The following is a 16,861-nucleotide window of genomic DNA, read 5'->3' on the forward strand; positions in this document are numbered from 1 at the left end:
GGCACGGAATTAGAAGGAAATGAAGTGTGCCCAACGTGTGTAATAGGGAGGGTGGAGCGGTCACCGACAAATGATGCGGTGGGCGGTGGTGACGGGAGTGAAAGAGGCAAGATTACCAGGATGAGCAAACATGTGAGCCATGGCCCGGGTGTCCATTTACCAATCACCGCCTCCAATGTAGTTGTTCGGCGTAGGGGCGGTGTGCAGCGCGGCGAGAAGCGCCGGGTCCCAAGGTGCCGATGGCAGCACCGGTGAAGGTGACAGAGGCGCCATCGGGAAGCCATAGCCGCCACTCAGCTGCGGCGGCGGGTACCCTCCATAGGGCCGCGGAGCCGCGTAGTACGCCTGATGCGCCGCAGGGCGCGGCACCGGAAGAGTCGGCGCCGTTGCCCGTGGGACCGGCATGGTGTACGCATGAACGACACCGGTCCACGGGTTGTACCCGCTGGCCCACGGAAGGGGCGCCTGGGGCTGCTGCTGCTGACGAGGGGGCCCTGCGGCTGCTGCTGGTCGCCGCGCCGGCCTCCGCGACCCCGATCGGCGGGTGGCGCGGGAGTGGCGGGTGCCCCGTACTGCTGCGGCGGTAAGGGTAGCAGCGGCAGTTGTTGCTGCGTTTGATAAGGCGCCGGGTGGCGCGGCGGGGTAGGGCGGCCGGGGCAGCGGGTGGTGGTGGTGGCCCGCCGCGAGTGGTGCCGGCGGCGAGGGCGGTGTGGATGGCCGGCGCCTTGACCTGCTTCATCCGATGCTCCTACAGTCGGAGGTAGGGCACGAACTTGGCGCAGGAGGGCTCGAGGATGAGGGTGAGGTTCGTCGCGGCGTTGCCGAAGTCCTTGTTGAGGCCGGCGGTGAGTGTGCTGAGGAGGAGATCATCATTAATCTTCGCGGCAATCTCACGGAGCTCGTCAGCGAGAGTCTTGAGACGGCGACAGTATTCATCGACGGAGGAGTTGTCCTGGTGGCATCCAAAAAACTCTTGCTGCAAAAAAACACAACGTTGAAGACGATTGACGCTGAAGAGCCCGTTTAGCTTGGTCCACACGGCGTGGGCGTCATCACCGTCTTGTACGACCGTCTGAAACAGATCCGGCGAGATGGTGAGGAAGAACCACCGGATGAGCGTGGCGTCGATGGTGGACCACTCATGGAACGCGGGCACAATGCTGGAGTCGACGGAGCCGTCCACATGATCGAGGAGGTTGTACTCTCGGAACACGAGGGAGAAGTATGTCTTCCACGCGTAGTAGGAGGAGTCCGTCTAAGAGAGACGAACCAGAACCCGGTCGTAGATGTTGAGGTTGCGGATGTTGGCGGCGTCGGGAGGGTTGGCGTCGGCGAACGGGTTGGAGGGGTTGGAGGAGCCGGACGAGGTAACGGACGACATGGCGGCGGGGTGGTGGTGCGACTAGGGTTAGGGTTGGATGAGCGGCGGCGGCTTTGGGTGGAGGGGAAGGGGTCGCGGCGGCTAGGAGGATCGGCGGCGGCGAGGGGAGGTGGTGGCGCGGCGCTCGGGTAGGGGCGGCGGCTGCAGGTGATTGCGGCAGCGGCGGACGGGGCGGCTGCGGCAAGAGGGGAAGGCAGCGGTGGCAGGGGGTGGTGCGGCGGCGAGAAAGGGAAGCGGTGGCGGCACGAAGGGAGGGGTGCGGCGCCGGCGCGGAGGAGGGCGCGGCGGCGGCGGAAGCTATGGTTGAAATCTAAAAACTGATACCATGTATGTTGTGGGAATTGCACGATGTATTGCTCAGGTGCAATCACACGTATATATAAAGTAGAACGGTAGACCATGACCTCAACTATACAAGAAAACTAGGAGGTGGGCCCAATATACAATATGCTCAACACATATATTCAACACACACGATGCACGCACACACCCTCGCCACGGCTCGACACGCCCAGTGCGCACACACACACTGGTTTCCACTGCCGCCGTGTCTTATTTTTCTAACAGCTGCTAAGGCTGGAGCCCTAAGTGTATCTACAATCGGACTATCGTAGAAGTGCCACGTAGACTAAATGATGAGGTCAAGGAGAGAAAAATCACATAAAAAAGTCTTGTCTTCGAAAAATTCGCTTCGATCTCGGACTCAGATGGACCCGTTATCAGCTCATCCGTGCGCCTCCCTATCTCGGCCTCCTCACGTATTTCCCGGCTGTATTTCGGGTGTCTATAGGTAAATCATAAGGCGCCTCCCTATTTATTGTTGTCTGTTGAGGGGATCACCGTGACGACCCTTGAAATATGCCTACTGTGCAGGGATTTTTATGAGCCCACCTGGTCCGTCTGGCACAACGGATCCATCAAACAGCCAATTACCCCAATCACTTACCATATTTATCTCCTACCTCCTAATCTTCGCTCTATGCTCCATATCCCCATTCTTCTCCTGATTGTTCTGTGCACCCGGCCACACACCCATTCGTATTCAGAAGTATGTCAACAGAATTCACGAGTATGATCATTTGGGTGATTCAGGTGAAGGGACGAGAGTTCCGGTCATTGAGTATTGTCCACGAAGGGATGCTGACGGTCTAGTGAAACCTTCAGTTGGGATTAGTAAGGCTGGTCATAGTGGAGTGTAATATCGGAGCACTCTTTCAGTGCACGGTGGTATTGGTGCACTTTATCTAGGCCGTGTGCTGCATCCTTCGAGATGGAAACAACAAGTGACAGCGTGTAATATTGATGAAATACCAGACTCGCTGTATTGTGGTGCTACACGCTCATGGTACGGTCCGGGATCAAGTCTAGTGCATGCATAGTGCCTCCGTGGTGGGACTGGATGCTAAACTCAGCACAGGTCCATGTTTTATGGCTCATAGTCATCAAAATGTGCCGGCGTCAGTGCATGGGTGGCGTCTCTGCTAGGACCCGCTCAGAGCATCTCCAGTCGTTCGGCCCTCCAGGGCGCCGAAAAACTGCGCCCTGGGGGCGAGCCGGCGCTAGTTCGGCCTCTGGGGGCGGCCTAGCTCCCAGCCACGGCCCCAGGCGTCCCCCCTCCCCCAACCTTGGTAAATTCAAACATAATTCATTCCCGCGTCCAAAAATAAACGCCACAATCCGGCGATCAAGCGGTGATCGGCGATCGATGAAAAGTTCGTCGTACAAAAATCTGAACAGAAACGCACATCAGACGGCGAGGTCGGCCTCCGGCGTCGGCGGAGTCGGCGTGCGCGGGCTTGACGGGGTCTCTGTGCTTGGCGGCGTGGCTTCTGCGCTGCGGGCAGTCTCGGCGGCATCATCGGTCGGGCTTGTTGGTGGCGTCGGCGTGCGCGTGGGCGGCGTCGTTGTGGGCGTGGGCGGCGTCGTCGAGGGAAGCTGGTCCAGGATGAGGCCGACATGCGCCCTGTACCACGCCTTGACCGCCTCGTCGGTGCTCTGGAGCATGTCCGCCCCGCCCAGCAGGAAAGCCAGGTCGGTGTTCCTCTTCTTCGCGGCGACGTTGGTCCGGAGTAGGTCGAGCTTGACGGCGCTTGTCGACATAAATGCCGACCACCGCGCCTCGGTCTTCTCTTCACGAAGGACGGCCCGGGCCTGTGCGTCGGCGAGGCAGTGCTGGATGGATTCCTGCACGCGAGCGATGGTCGGCGAAGCACTCTGGCGTAGCGCGGCGATCCCCATGGTTGCGGCGTAGGAGACCCGACACCTTGCTGGCCCCAGGGCGCGTACGGCGCGTGGTTGCCGGGGGGATTCATCATCCCCGCGCGTGCCGCCTTGGCCTCGGCCTCGTCCGCGGAAGCGGCAGCGGCAGCGGCACCCGCAGCCGCGCGTGCCGCGATGTCACGGGCCTTCTTGGCGAGGGCCCTGTTCCGCCGGTCGGCAGTGACGGCCTCCCGTCGCTGCACTTCTACCCTCTAATCGGCGTTTGTCATGCCCGGCGGCTTGGACGGCTGCGCCCTCGGCTTTCTCTGCTTCGGCTGGGCGACGGAGGCGGTCGCGGTTACCGCGGCGCGGGGACGACGTACTTCTTCGGTGCCATGGCGGCCGGCTGGGAGGCGAGCGGGAGAGAGAATGGCTGGAGGAAAGGAGAAAATGGGAGGGAACTGGGGAAAAAGCGGAAGAAACGGCGGGAAGAGGCGCTCGACTCGCCGACAGGGTGGACCCACGCGTGCCTTTTCGCTTGTGCCGGCGCCCCAGGCGCCCCCCAGCGCGCCGGGTTTTGTCTGGGTCCGCCGGCACCAGATTCGGCCCGAGCCGGCGAAAAACGGGCTTCTGGGGGCGACTGGGCCGTTTTTACGGCGCCGGCGCGGCAAAAACGCCTGGGGAGGGCCTGTTGGGGGCGCGGCTGGAGATGCTCTCATTACTTGTAAACAGTTCAGTATATAACTAAAAGATGGAGGCCGGGGCAACATCACAACTAGAAAATCTGCAAGGAGGAGAGGGAGCGCGGATCTGAATCTGCAATCTGCAAGGAACACGGAGTTCATTGACATGGATGGGCAGCTAAGGTTAGATTCCCACTGTTTATACTATTTGATTCCATATTTTTACAATATTCTGATAGACTGCTTTCGTTTTAGATCTGATAGACTGCTTTCATTTTAGATCAACTGCTAGCTTAATCCTTCATTCTCTGCGGCCTCCGTTACGAGCTCATGATGTTTTTTTTTCAGAAGAGCTCATGATGTTTTGTGTGGGCAGTCAACATGCTCATCTGGATCTTCTAGAGCTTGCCCGACGATAAACGATGAGTTCGTCCAGCATGGGGATCATGGGGTTGGTCACATGTATGATGCGATACACACATCTGAAGCAGAGAGAGTAGACGAGAACAAAGACGAGGGATCAGGTTCGTGTGCTTTAGGGATAAGTACTTCTCAAAGCATGGAAGCGGTTATTTTGGCCAACGGAATGCATCCGCTACCCTGCTTCTAGAAATTAAAGTGGAACATGTTGGTCCGAAAAAGGAAAAGATAAGTACTCCCTCCGTCCCATAATGTAAGACGTTTTTTGACTCTAGTGTAATGTCAAAAAACGTCTTACATTATGGGACAGAGGGAGTACTTCTCAAAGCATGCGTCTGAAAATTTTCATATGAGCGGTGTATGATTGTTTACTTGATCGATTAATTAAAATAAAAAATTACTAATAGCGTGTGCTTGATTGGTCCTCGCAGCTCGTATATATGCATGTGCTTGTGCAGTGACCATGATTGTGAACACTGCGGTGGAGCGTGATTGTGCCCGTGTATGTTGGAATCGGGTGCAGTGGTACAAACGTGCGGAGCCCCCCCCCCTCCCCCCGTCCCCCGTCCCTCCTGCGACGCGCCCGCGCGCGCCGGGGGAAAACCCTAGCCGCCGCTCCTCCCGTTCCCCTCCCCCCTCCCTCCCCCGCCGCCGCCGGCAGGCGTTGACGGGCAAAGCCAGGTCGGCGCAGCGGCGGCGGGGCATCTCCTTACTCCTCTGCTCCGGGGTCCGTCGCGGGGCGGAGCTCGCGGGTGGCGGCGCTGGGCTTCGGTGTGTGCCCCGGTGATGGTGCGGCGGCTGCTGGGTGGTCCAGATCGGGTGGCGGCGCGCTGGTGGGCGTCGGGCCAGATCCGCCCGGTCTGGCGCCTGGGGTCTGGCCGGCGACGCTGGGGGGTGGTGGGAGCTCGCCTGAGCTCCCGTGTGCTGCCGGTCGGCGGCGTCTCGTGCGGGGCAGCGGGGGCTGTGGCGGCCGGCAACGCGTGATGGTGGATGCGTGTCCAGCCGGGGGATTCGAGCTCCCTGTTGGATGGCGCGGGCTACGCTGGCCTTGGTCTGCGGTCGGCGGCCTCCTTCATCTCCGGGGAGGCAGAGGCGTGGTGGCGGTGGTGCCCTTGGGGGAGTGTGGCCGGCGGCTCCGACGCACCGGGCGGCGCGGGTTGGCCAGTGGCCGGGGTGGTCGCTGCTCCAACCGTGGTTGGCTCCACGGTGGCTTGGCAAGTCGGCTTCGGCGACGGCTGGCACGTCCTGGCGTCGGTTCGTCCGTTTGCGGCTTGTATCGGCCTTTGACCCCTCCTCCTCCTCGTCCGGTCGCTACGTTCGGCGAAGGGCTGTCCTTCTCCCAGCTGCGGTCCATCACTCGTCTCGCGCCCGGTGCGCAGGTCCGAGCTCGTCTCGCGCACAGTGCAGCAGGACTGACCTCGTCTCACGCACGGTGTTACGGGACCGAGCTCACCTCGCGCCCAGTGCTGCAGGCGGGTCGATGGAGGCCAGGTGGCCGGCTATTGGGTCTCGGCGCTGGGGGTCGCCCAGGGGTGCGAAAGGTGGGACCTTTCTGCTCGTCTCTTTGGTTGGGATAGCGGCAGGTCTCGGGTGAGGTGGTGTCAAGGTCTTGGATGCCGGGGCGGCGGCCTTGGTGGTGGTTGCGCGGTGCTCTCGGGCGGAGGCCGTGGCTTGGTGTTGCCCGATGGCCATGGCCGTGTGGGCGGCGTGGTTGCCGGGGTGTGGCGTTCGGTGGCAGTGAGTGTTGGCCGAGGTGAAAACCTGTTCTATCTTCGGACAGACCGGCGGCGGCGAAGATCGTTCCCTTCCTGAAGGCATCGTCGCGGCTCTCGTTGTCCGTCATGTGACTCTAGGGGAAACTCTGATCGTTGGATCGGGCGGTGGCGGCGCTCCGGTGTCGTACCCTTCCTGAAGGCGCCGCCTTGGAGCGCATGGTTCGTCATATGTGGCTACTTCTCTTAATGGTAGTAGTGCTAGGAGTGGTGTTGTTGCGCTCAGCGCCTATGCATCCTGCCCTGGCTGTGTGCGTGTGTTGTGGTGGCGTGCGTTTGTACTGGATGCTTGATGATCAATGCTTTATATATAAAGCAGTGCGAAAGCCTTTTTCGATATGTTGAAATCGATCGTGCTCGAGATGTGTCAGCGGTGTGTGGCGTGCTTTGCTCGGCAAAATCTCCTAAGCATGATAATTGGTACGCATTCGATGCGCTGGGTTGGGGGTAGTACTAGATCGATCTTTTTTAAGGACAACTGCATATTTCTTAACCAACAAAGGTTACAAACATAGCACATAAGCAATATCGTCGAGAGACCACACGTGTCCCAACACAAATGCTAAAAGGACCCCCAAAGAAAAAGAAAGTACAATCCGGTCCCGGAGGGTCTCAACGCAGAAAGAGCCAACGCCAGGTCGCCAGCAGACGACCACCGCCGTCGTCGAAACGAACATCAAAGGAAGACGCCGGAAACCACCAAGCCCTGAACCGAGGGAACACCATCACCGGAAACGGCTCTCTGAGTCCAAGATGAGCCCCACCGCGAACGGCGAGGCGTAGCCGCTGTGGCACGTCGACCATGCAAATCCTCGGCTTCAGCTTCGGCACCTCCATTCGATGAATTCGGCGGATCACCAGATCTGCCGCCACAAACCACCACTCGACTGCTGGGCCTCCAAATCTCTCGCTAGCCGCCGCGGCCACCGCACGAGTGACCAACACCGGCCCGAGCACTCCTGTACAGGACTCCACCGGCTTCCCAAGACGAGCGGCAGGAATCTATGCCGATGGCCTGTCGATCCCGTCCGGGAAGACGAGCTCGAGGTCGATCGAGCCCCGGAATAACAAAATAGCGACAAGACACACTTGAGCTGCGGCCGCCACCGACGACAGAGCCGGTAGGCCAGAGCAGGGCCAGGACGAAGACATACTCACGTGCAGCTCCTCCCGAGCTAGAGCCTAGGACGACGCCAGCGAGCGCCCAACCAGATCGAGCGCTCGATTCGGAGCACACACAAGCAGCTGACCTGAAGCCGCCACCATGGACGAGGGCGATGAGACAACGCAGCACCCGAAGGACACCAAGTCGCGGGCGTCTCCGCCACCCTCAGCACCCGGCCAGAGCCAAGTGCTGCTGAAGTTACTCCGCCCGGACGAAAACTACACATAGCTCCGTACGGTCTACACCACTTCCTCGAGGCCTGAAGCTAAGCAACGTGCAGGTGAGCATTGCGCCTCTCTTGCATCGTCTCTGCACTCAGGGCTTATGAACCGCTGTGAGTGCCTCTCGCTTGGCAAGGTGGGACTAAAAAACAGCTGCAGACAGAATCAACTAAAAAACTCTATTACCGGTTCATGCCACGAACCGGTACTAAAGGTGCTCGTTGGGAGCCTTAGAACCGATACTAAATAAAATGCCTTTGTAACAGCCTTAGAACCGGTACTAAAGGAATCAACTAAAAAGCTTTTATAAACCTCTAGTATTATTGAAACTAAAATTATATAAAATTTATGCAACTAAAATTATCAAAGTATTTTTTGTTCAAAACATTAAAAGCAAACAGAATTTTCATAAAATAAATAAAAAGCAAAAAATAAAATAAAATAAATAAGTAGAAACAAAATAAACTTTAATAAATAAGTAGAAACAAAATAAACATTAATAAATAAGTAGAAACAAAATAAATTAAATTAAATTTTAATAAAATAAATAAGTAGAAACAAAATAAAATAAAGTAAAATAAAATTTAATAAAATAAATAAGTAGAAACAAAATAATCTTTAATAAAGTAAAATAAATAAACTTTAATAAAATAAATAAAAATAGCAACAGTAAGTATTTTATTATAAGTAGAAACAAAATAAAATAAATAAAGCAACAAAGAAAACGAAAAAAATAAAAAAGTGCCACCTACTGGGCCACCACGGCCTGAATACGACTAGAAACCCAACCATGAGCCAGGATTCAGGCCCAGTAGGCCCACAGGCACATAGTGACAGATTAGGCACGAAAGCCTGGAGTTGAGAGGAGCTCGAGAGGGTCGGCACAGCAGCACTTATAAACCACTCTCGAGCTCTCTCAACTAGCGAGGTGGGACTAAACTTTTGGCCACGACGCGGACATCACAAGGCCTTTGGTCCCGGTTGGTGGCACCAACCGGGACGAAAGGGGTGCATTGGTACCGGTTCGTGGCACCAATCGGGACCAATGGCCCCCTTTTAGTGCCGGCTGGTCCCATCAACCGGGACCAAAGGCCTCTGCTTCCCGCCCTTTGGGCTGCTGAAAAGAGACCTTTGGTCCCGGTTGGTGGCACCAATCGGGACTAAAGGGTGGCGTTGGTCCCGGTTGGTGCCACGAACCGGGACTAAAGCCTGTTCTATATAAGCCAGCACTTAGCATTTTTTCAGATTTCATCGCCAGTTGCCGCCCGACGACGCCGAGGTCATCGACGCCGCCAGGCTGCCCTGCCCCCGTCCGCCGTCTCCGTCATCACCGTCGCCCCTGCCCCGGCCTCGCCGCACCCTGCCCCGACCTCGACGCGCCCTGCCCCGACCTCGACGCGCCCTGCCCCGACCTCGCCGTCGTCGAGCCCTGCCCCGACCTCGCCTTAGCGCGCGCCGAGCCCTGCCCCAACGTCGCCGCCGCTCCCCTGCACTGCGAGCCTCACCGCACCGTTCCCACTCCTCTCCCCCTCCCCCCCCCCCCCCCCGCGCCCCAACGCCGCCGCGCGCCTGCCCCAACGCCGCTGCCCGCCCCGACGCCAACGACGACGGCCATGTTCACATATATAGATTTTTTTCTGTTCATATTGTAGTACTAGTAGATGATGATGATGATGATGTATGTTCATATGCAAAGAATATGCAAAAGTTAGAATTTTTTCTGTTCATAGATTTTTTTGGTGATATTATTGTAGAATATGCAAATGTTTGTATGTTCATATGTAAAGAATATGTCATTTTTTCATAGAATTTTTATGATTTTTTTCGGTTGTAATTTTGTTGATAGAATTTTTATTTTGTTCATACAATTTTTCTGGTTTTTTCTGTTGTAATTTTGTTCATAAAGTTTTAGGATGAAAAAAAATAAGAAGAAGGAAAAAAGGGAGGAGGGGAAGTTTCGTTTAGTTTTAGGATTATTTTAGTTTATGTTTAGTTTAGGAAGAAGGAAAAGAAAAAGGAGAAGAAGAGGAGAAATAAATAAGAAGAGGAAAAAAAAGAGGAGAAGAAGAAAAAATAAAAAATATTCTATTTTTTCTTCTTCTTCTCCTCTTTTTTTTCTTCTTTTTTTTTTCTTCGATCTTCTCCTCTATTCCTTTCTTCTTCTCCTCTTTTTTTTCTTCTTCTTCCTCTTCTTATTTTTTATCGGGTATGTCGTTGTCGATATACCACCTCCCCGTTAACTTCGACATGAGAGGGGGTCGATATACCCCCTCCCTGATAACTTTGACATGAGGAGGGGGGAGGGGGTCGCGGGTCACCGAGGGGTCGAGGGTCGCCGAGGGTTCGATGGTCGAGGGCCGAGGGTTCGAGGGTCGAGGGTCATCGAGGGGTCGAGGGGTCGTGGGTTCGAGGGTTCTAGGGTTCTAGGGTCGATGGTTCGAGGGTTCTAGGGTCGAGGGTTCGAGGGTCGTCGAGGGGCCGAGGGTTCGAGGGTCGAGGGTCGTTGAGCGGTCGAGGATCGTCGAGGGTCAAGAGGTCGAGAGGTTGCTTAGTGTCAAAGTATTGAAGAAATCCATGGCTTTATCATTAGCCAGAAGTAACCGGGGCATGATGGTACGAAGTTCTCCAAAGTTATTTTGGAAAGGAGTCCCGGATAGGATAATCTGCCTTTTTGTACAAATTTCAGCAAAGGCCTTCCAAATAGCTATATTCGACAGGCACTTGTTGTAATTTGTACCAAAAAGCGAATTATCCTATTTGGGATTTCGTTCCAAAATAACTTTGGAGATCTTCATACCATCATGCGCCTGTTACTTTCGCCTAATGATGAAGATATGGTTTTGTTGAATCCTTTGACACTAGACAAACGTGACATGAGGGGGTCGAGGGTCGGGAACTAGGGTAGAGGGTCGTGGATCGCCGAGCGGTCGAGGGTCGTGAACTAGGGTCGAGGGTCGAGGGTCGCCGAGGGGTCGAGGGTCGAGGGTCGAGGATCGCCGACGGGTCGAGAGGTCGCCTAGTGTCAAAGTATTGAAGAAATCCATGCCATCATCATTAGCCGGAAGTAACCAGGGCATGATGGTACGAAGTTCTCCAAAGTTGTTCTGGAACGGAGTCCCGGATGGGGTAATCCGCCTTTTGGTACGAATTTCAGCAAAGGCCTTCCAAATAGCGATATTCGGAAGGCTCTTGATGAACTTTCTACCAAAAAGCAAATTATCCTATCTAGGACTCCGTTCCGAAACAACTTTGGAGAGCTTCGTAGCATCATGCGCCTGTTACTTTCGCCTAATGATGAAGACATGATTTTGTTGAATCCTTAGACACTAGAGAAACGACGGACAATCATGAGAGAGGCGTTCCGGCCCAAACCCTAGAAGCGTTGCCGAGGCCACCCCAAACCCTAGAGAAGCATCGAGGCCACTAATATGATTCCTTGGTGTGATTAGCTAGCTAGGTGTACGTTTGCCACTAATATATCCATCTGTCATGTTTGTATAATAATTGTCAGGTCGTAATATTTGCAGAAACTATGGAGCACGGACGAGACGAGGAAGCAGAACATGTGTTGGGGGACATAATCGCAGCCGGAGCTGATGTCTTGTCGTATCTCAACAACACCGATGGTCTGGAAGCATAGGGTGAAGAAGCAGGCTACGGTGATCGAACATTGGAGGAGGAAGGACATGATTATGATGGATCCGGTGACCGAATACCGGTGGAAGAAGGACACCGTGATGACGGCTCCGGTGACCGAATGGAGTCCGGCCAGGTATATATATATTAATTAAGCATGTGCTGACTATAGCTAATTGATGCATTAATTGTTTTGGTATGTACACATATTAACTCTCTTCTTTCTTATTTTCTAGCCCTCTGGATCGAGCCAAACTTCGGTAACGAGACTAGGCCCGAAGAAAAGGTTGCGCCAGGATGAGAGGTTCACGATCACAGCAATCACGCGCAATGGCCAACCGCTTGAACCCATCCGGACCAAGGAAGCATTTTCTGCTCAGTGCGGGGTTCTTGTTAGGGACATCATCCCGATCAGCATCCACCAATGGTATAAGCCTAAGAACGAAGATCCTCAGGTGTCTTATATCAATGATAGGCAGAATGATGATCTTTGGACCGAGCTGAAGGCAAATTTCACCCTACCGCCAGAGGAGGATCCGGAGAAGGCAGTTATAGAGCCATTGGTCAAGGCTCATGCTCTTAAGAAGATAGGGGATCTATTCAGGAGGTGGAAGAATGAGCTGAAAACAAAGTTTGTCGACAAAGACAAGACTCCGGAATTCACCGGCCAGTTTGAGAAGACCAGAGATCACTGGGATGCATTTGTGGCCCACAAGACATCGGACAAGAGTAAGAAGATGTCAGCGACAAACAAGAAAAATGATGCGAAGAAGGAGCATCACCATCATACGGGGTCAGGTGGCTACCTCAAAGCCCGGCCGTTGTGGGAGAAGGCTGAGAATGACCTGCTTGATAAAGGGGTCGAACCAGAGACGTTGAACTGGCCAGACCGTTCAAGGACTTGGTTCTTCGGGGTTGGGGGAACCTTGGACCCTGAAACAGGTAAGTGCGTTTGGATGAACGAGCAACTGCGAATACCCATCACGAAGCTTCAGGAGTATATCACCGCAGTCCAGCAAGGGACGTTCGTTCCCGACAGAGAGAACGACGAGCTCACAATGGCCCTCGGGAATCCTGAGCACCCTGGACGGACACGAGGCAAGCCAGGCTCTAGTTCGTGGAAGGCTGGGTTTCCCAACGCAGGCGGTTACAAAGGTCGGGAGAGGGAGAGGAAAGTGGAGCAGACCCAACTGCAGGCGCTGCACGCAAGGGTACAAGCGCTAGAGGAACGAGACGCAGTTCATAGCAAGCGACCTGCCGAAGCTACCCCCGAAGCTAGCCCGCCATCTCAGCGGAGAAGCAGCGTGGCTTCCACCGAGCTGCTTCAGGAGCCTGTCTTCACGGCTCCTGCTAGCTACCCCGTGGATGCTATCACGGAGTCTCAACATTGCCACCTTATGACGCAATGCAGAAATTCAAAGTCAAGGCGACTGTCGGCTCTGTTGCACCTCCTGAACCCGGTGCAACTTTTCATTGCCGTCCGATTCTAGAAGGATATGCTAGGGTGATGGTGGATGAAATAACGAAGGGATTTGAGGAGCTCGAGCTTGACCACCCTACCGGTGAAGGGGAGACTCGGCTGGGTTCTGCTCTGAAGACTCCATGCCTATGGCGGAAGGAGCTCATCAACCTTCCGAACTGGACGCATCTGCCTCCTCCTCCTCCTCTGGCGAGTCAGGGCACTCCGCCTCCTCCGGCTGCTCAGGCGCATGGCGGCACTCCGCCTCCTTCTCCCCCTGCGCCGGCACGTCCGAGCAGCCCGCCTCCTCCTCCGCCTCGTCAGCAAGGGCGGAAGAGAGCCGCCGCCGCTCCGGCTGCTCCGGCGCATCGTAGCACCCCGCCTCCTTCTCCGCCTTGTAGGCAACGAAAGAAGACAGCCACAGCCGCTCGGCCTGCTCCGGCGTCTAGCAGTACAGCCAGAGGCGAGAGGCAATACAGATTTGGTCCATCTCTCAAGCCTCTAGAGAAGTTACCATACGAGGTGACCGAACAAGAAAACGCGGAGATCTGTCAAGCCCTAGTGAAGGACTTCTTTGAAACGCAAAGAGCTAAGAAACATCCACCTCCTGAGGAGAAGATAGATCCGGTGAAAGCAAAGCGCACTATCGATGCCCTGAAGAAACCACCACCGTCTCCGCCGAAAACCAACTATGAGCGCATTATTGAAAGGTCATATATCGAAGCGGAGCGGTCGGGAAGTACTTGAAGTGATCGAAGGTTAGCAGAACGAAGAAGTGGGAAAAATTCCCCAGCTCGGCGAACAAGCGAACCAATCATGCCCCCCGCTCAAGGTGTCTAGCGATATTGTCCCTAATCATCCGGGGATCTTGCCTGGTACCAATCCTGCAGATTACATGCACGACGACGATGCACATTTTGATATAATGGAGGTGGACGAATTCAGATACCTGTACAGGAAGCCTCTCGTCAAAGGTGGAACTACTCTAACAACGATGATGCGAAGATTCCATGATTGATACATGGAAACCTGCAGAGAGTCTGGGAAGGATACTTTGACGCTGAAAGTTAAAGAGGAGCACGACCTCGTTGGAATTGATCTGTTGTTTGTTCCATTTGAGGAGTTCTTCTAGTTTTTCAATCAATAGACCATCGATAAGTTAACGGTCACTTGCTACTGTCTATAAGTACTACTTCTATCATTAAGTCTCTATATATAGCTCAGCTCTTTCATTGCATGTATATATAATTATCCTCACTATATTATGCAGATTGAAGATCGTCGAATGCAGAAAAGCTGAAATCTATGATATTGGGTTCATTAACACAAATCTCATAGATGAATTTACGGTTACATTTCATGCCAAAGAAACCGAGGCCAACTTGCTACGATCGTTGGTAATAAATCAAAACAAAGATACAATACTCTTTCCTTACAACTTCAAGTGAGTGTTACTGTCTTGTGCATATTCGGTTTCCCTTAACTATTACTCGAGGTTATAGTAATTAATGTAATTGATGACTTATGCATGCGTGCGCAGGTTCCACTGTATTCTCCTAGAGATTAAGCTTGAGCAGGGACTAGTAACCGTCTTAGACTCGAGACGAAAAGATCCCGAGGACTATGCGGACATGTCTAAAATGCTCGACAAGTAAGTTCAATCGATCATTATCGCATCATATCGGCAACTTTGTTCATTTCCTGATATCAAGTAATTGTTTTCTTTGTCTCGCAGGGTTTGGAAAGTATTCACCGCACAAGTTCCGGGACTGCCGCGGGATCTGCGATGAAAATACCCAACAGTAAGTACTACTAGCTAGCTAGTTCCGCGCATCTCCCGTTGATTCTAGCTACTTTCATCAATGCCATTTATAATGCTTCATTATCAATTTCATTGACCTCTATTTCTCGTAAAGTGCTTGTGGCAGGAAGCCGGGAATAATTACTGTGGATACTACGTCTGCGAGTTCATCTACAACGCGACGGCCAAGAATAGGCGGGGCTACTCTAAAAGACAATATGAAGTGCGTAAGCAAAAATATTCATAATTTTATTTTATTACCATCATTTCTGTTGAGTTTCATTCATATATATGTATTGACCCCCTTCTTCAAATTAGATGTGGCAGATGCGGAATGAACTCCTACCAAAAGATCGCATGCGGGCAATTCAAGACGAATTGGCTGGATTCTTTCTTGACCACGTCATCAATAAAGCCGGAGAATACCATGTGGAACTTGAGTTCAGATGTTAGGGTATTGTAAGAGATCTTACACATTGTATATATATGAAGCCAGTAGCGTCGGATAGATATACGAAAACTTGTTGTTCGACCAATCTCTCGGAGAAGGAGAGGTCGATCACTTCTCTCTGTATATGTTCATGATGATCTTCTGTACTTAATGGTTTCCTTCATTTGCTTACTAGCTAGCGTGTTGAGTCCTCTCTATACGTATAGTACGTAGCGTCGACCAAGCACGGAGATAAGAGAGGACACTTCTCTCTATGAGCTAGCTAACACAATATATGAAACCCCTAAATTAACCCTACAAAACCCCCCAAAAAAAACCCAAATTAACCCCCCCTTTCAGAAAAAAAACAAAAACCCTAGCCCCTGAACTGCTGATGCCTGGACACTTATTGGTCCCGGTTGGTGCTACCAACCGAGACAAAAGGCCCCCCTGCCTGGGCAAGCCGCAACGGCCACGTGGAGCCCCATCTGTCCCGGTTGGTATAGGAACCGGGACTAAAGATATTGGGCTTTAGTACCGACCCTTTAGTCCCGGTTCCCGAACCGGGACGAATGGGCCTTATAAACCGGGATAAATGGGCCTTTTTCTACTAGTGATGGTTTCCATTGGAATCTAGTGATAGTTTATGGGAGGTCTCAGTTGCCACTAGTTGTTGTTGGGGATTTTAACATGTCTGGGAGGGACAGTGACAAGAACAAACCTGGGGCTTGAATATATGTAGCATTTTGTTTAGCTCTATGATTTCCCAAGGTGACCTCAGGGAGATTCCTCTCACAGGCAGAAGATACACTTGGCCCAATACAAAATTATCAAATTGCTAGCGATACTAAACTACCTCCTCCATGGCTTGAAAAACGTTTTTATGTTATGAGACCGAGGAAGCACTTCACAATATCAGTGCTGAAGAAAGAAAATGCTCTCGTTCTTCTTGTTGGGATTGCAAGGAAGGACCTGAACTAACTCGGTAACGATATATGGCTATGAAGATAGCTAAATGGTACCGCGCATAGGGGATTTGGAAGTAGAACATAGGTCGGGGGAGATGAACGAGGGAGATAACATATTGCAACAGTACTATTGCCGAATTAAAATACGTGTCACAATTTGATTTGTATTCCTTGATTCGCCAGATGTTCTTTCATTGCTTGGTTGTTAATTGATATATTAATGCCTATATATAGGACTTGACCTCTAAGCAATGACCCCAAAGATATGTGTCATGTGCCATGTGCTAGTGCTGCCAAATAGCATTAAGAATCCCAGTGTCCACGTCGTGTTTTACTCGCTTTAGGGTCCCATATGCTTGAAGTATGAATTACTCACCATGTTTTTATTTGCCTACCCACTACCTGCTCTACTTATTTATAAAACTTTCTTTGTGCTCGTTCCCTCTAATATTTAGCCACATCTAGTTCTAACACGGATACTTTAGTTGCTCAGCTATGGAGCCTAGTTTGATCGACAAGTAAAATGATGAGAGTGGTGTAATGATTTGCAAACTCATTGCCTTACCCATTAGTTCGGTTTGGGAGACACGGGGACGAACAGATGTGCTGGGGTGCAAAAACCATCTTGGCTTGGGGAACAGAAGAGTAGATTGGCCCTTGTCGGCACAGGTTCTACTCAGAAAAATCGCATGCTCATGTGAACTACTGGTTCGTTCCTAGGCTTTA

The 16,861-nt window shown here is 52.8% G+C and overlaps 1 protein-coding gene across 1 annotated transcript; it reads right to left on the bottom strand.

Annotated features, from left to right (window-relative positions):
- Nucleotides 1–748: 748 nt before the first annotated feature.
- LOC109786916 (uncharacterized) lies at nucleotides 749–1,381 on the bottom strand. The gene is made up of 2 exons (XM_020345483.1): nucleotides 1,271–1,381; nucleotides 749–1,228 (listed from the first exon to the last, which is right to left on the bottom strand). The coding sequence occupies exons 1-2, from the start codon at nucleotides 1,379–1,381 to the stop codon at nucleotides 749–751; spliced, it is 591 nt and encodes a 196-aa protein (XP_020201072.1).
- Between the last annotated feature and the right edge of the window lie 15,480 nt (nucleotides 1,382–16,861).

The sequence above is a fragment of the Aegilops tauschii genome, chromosome 7 (assembly GCF_002575655.3).
Source record: "Aegilops tauschii subsp. strangulata cultivar AL8/78 chromosome 7, Aet v6.0, whole genome shotgun sequence".
Classification (NCBI taxonomy): domain Eukaryota; kingdom Viridiplantae; phylum Streptophyta; class Magnoliopsida; order Poales; family Poaceae; genus Aegilops; species Aegilops tauschii.

Bases quoted from the DNA above. Each gene is read 5' to 3' on its own strand.
- LOC109786916 (XM_020345483.1), bottom strand. From the start codon at position 1,381: ATGTCGTCCGTTACCTCGTCCGGCTCCTCCAACCCCTCCAACCCGTTC. The intron at 1,229-1,270 runs GTTCGTCTCTCT...TACGCGTGGAAG, and splicing joins ACATCTACGACCGGGTTCTG to ACATACTTCTCCCTCGTGTT.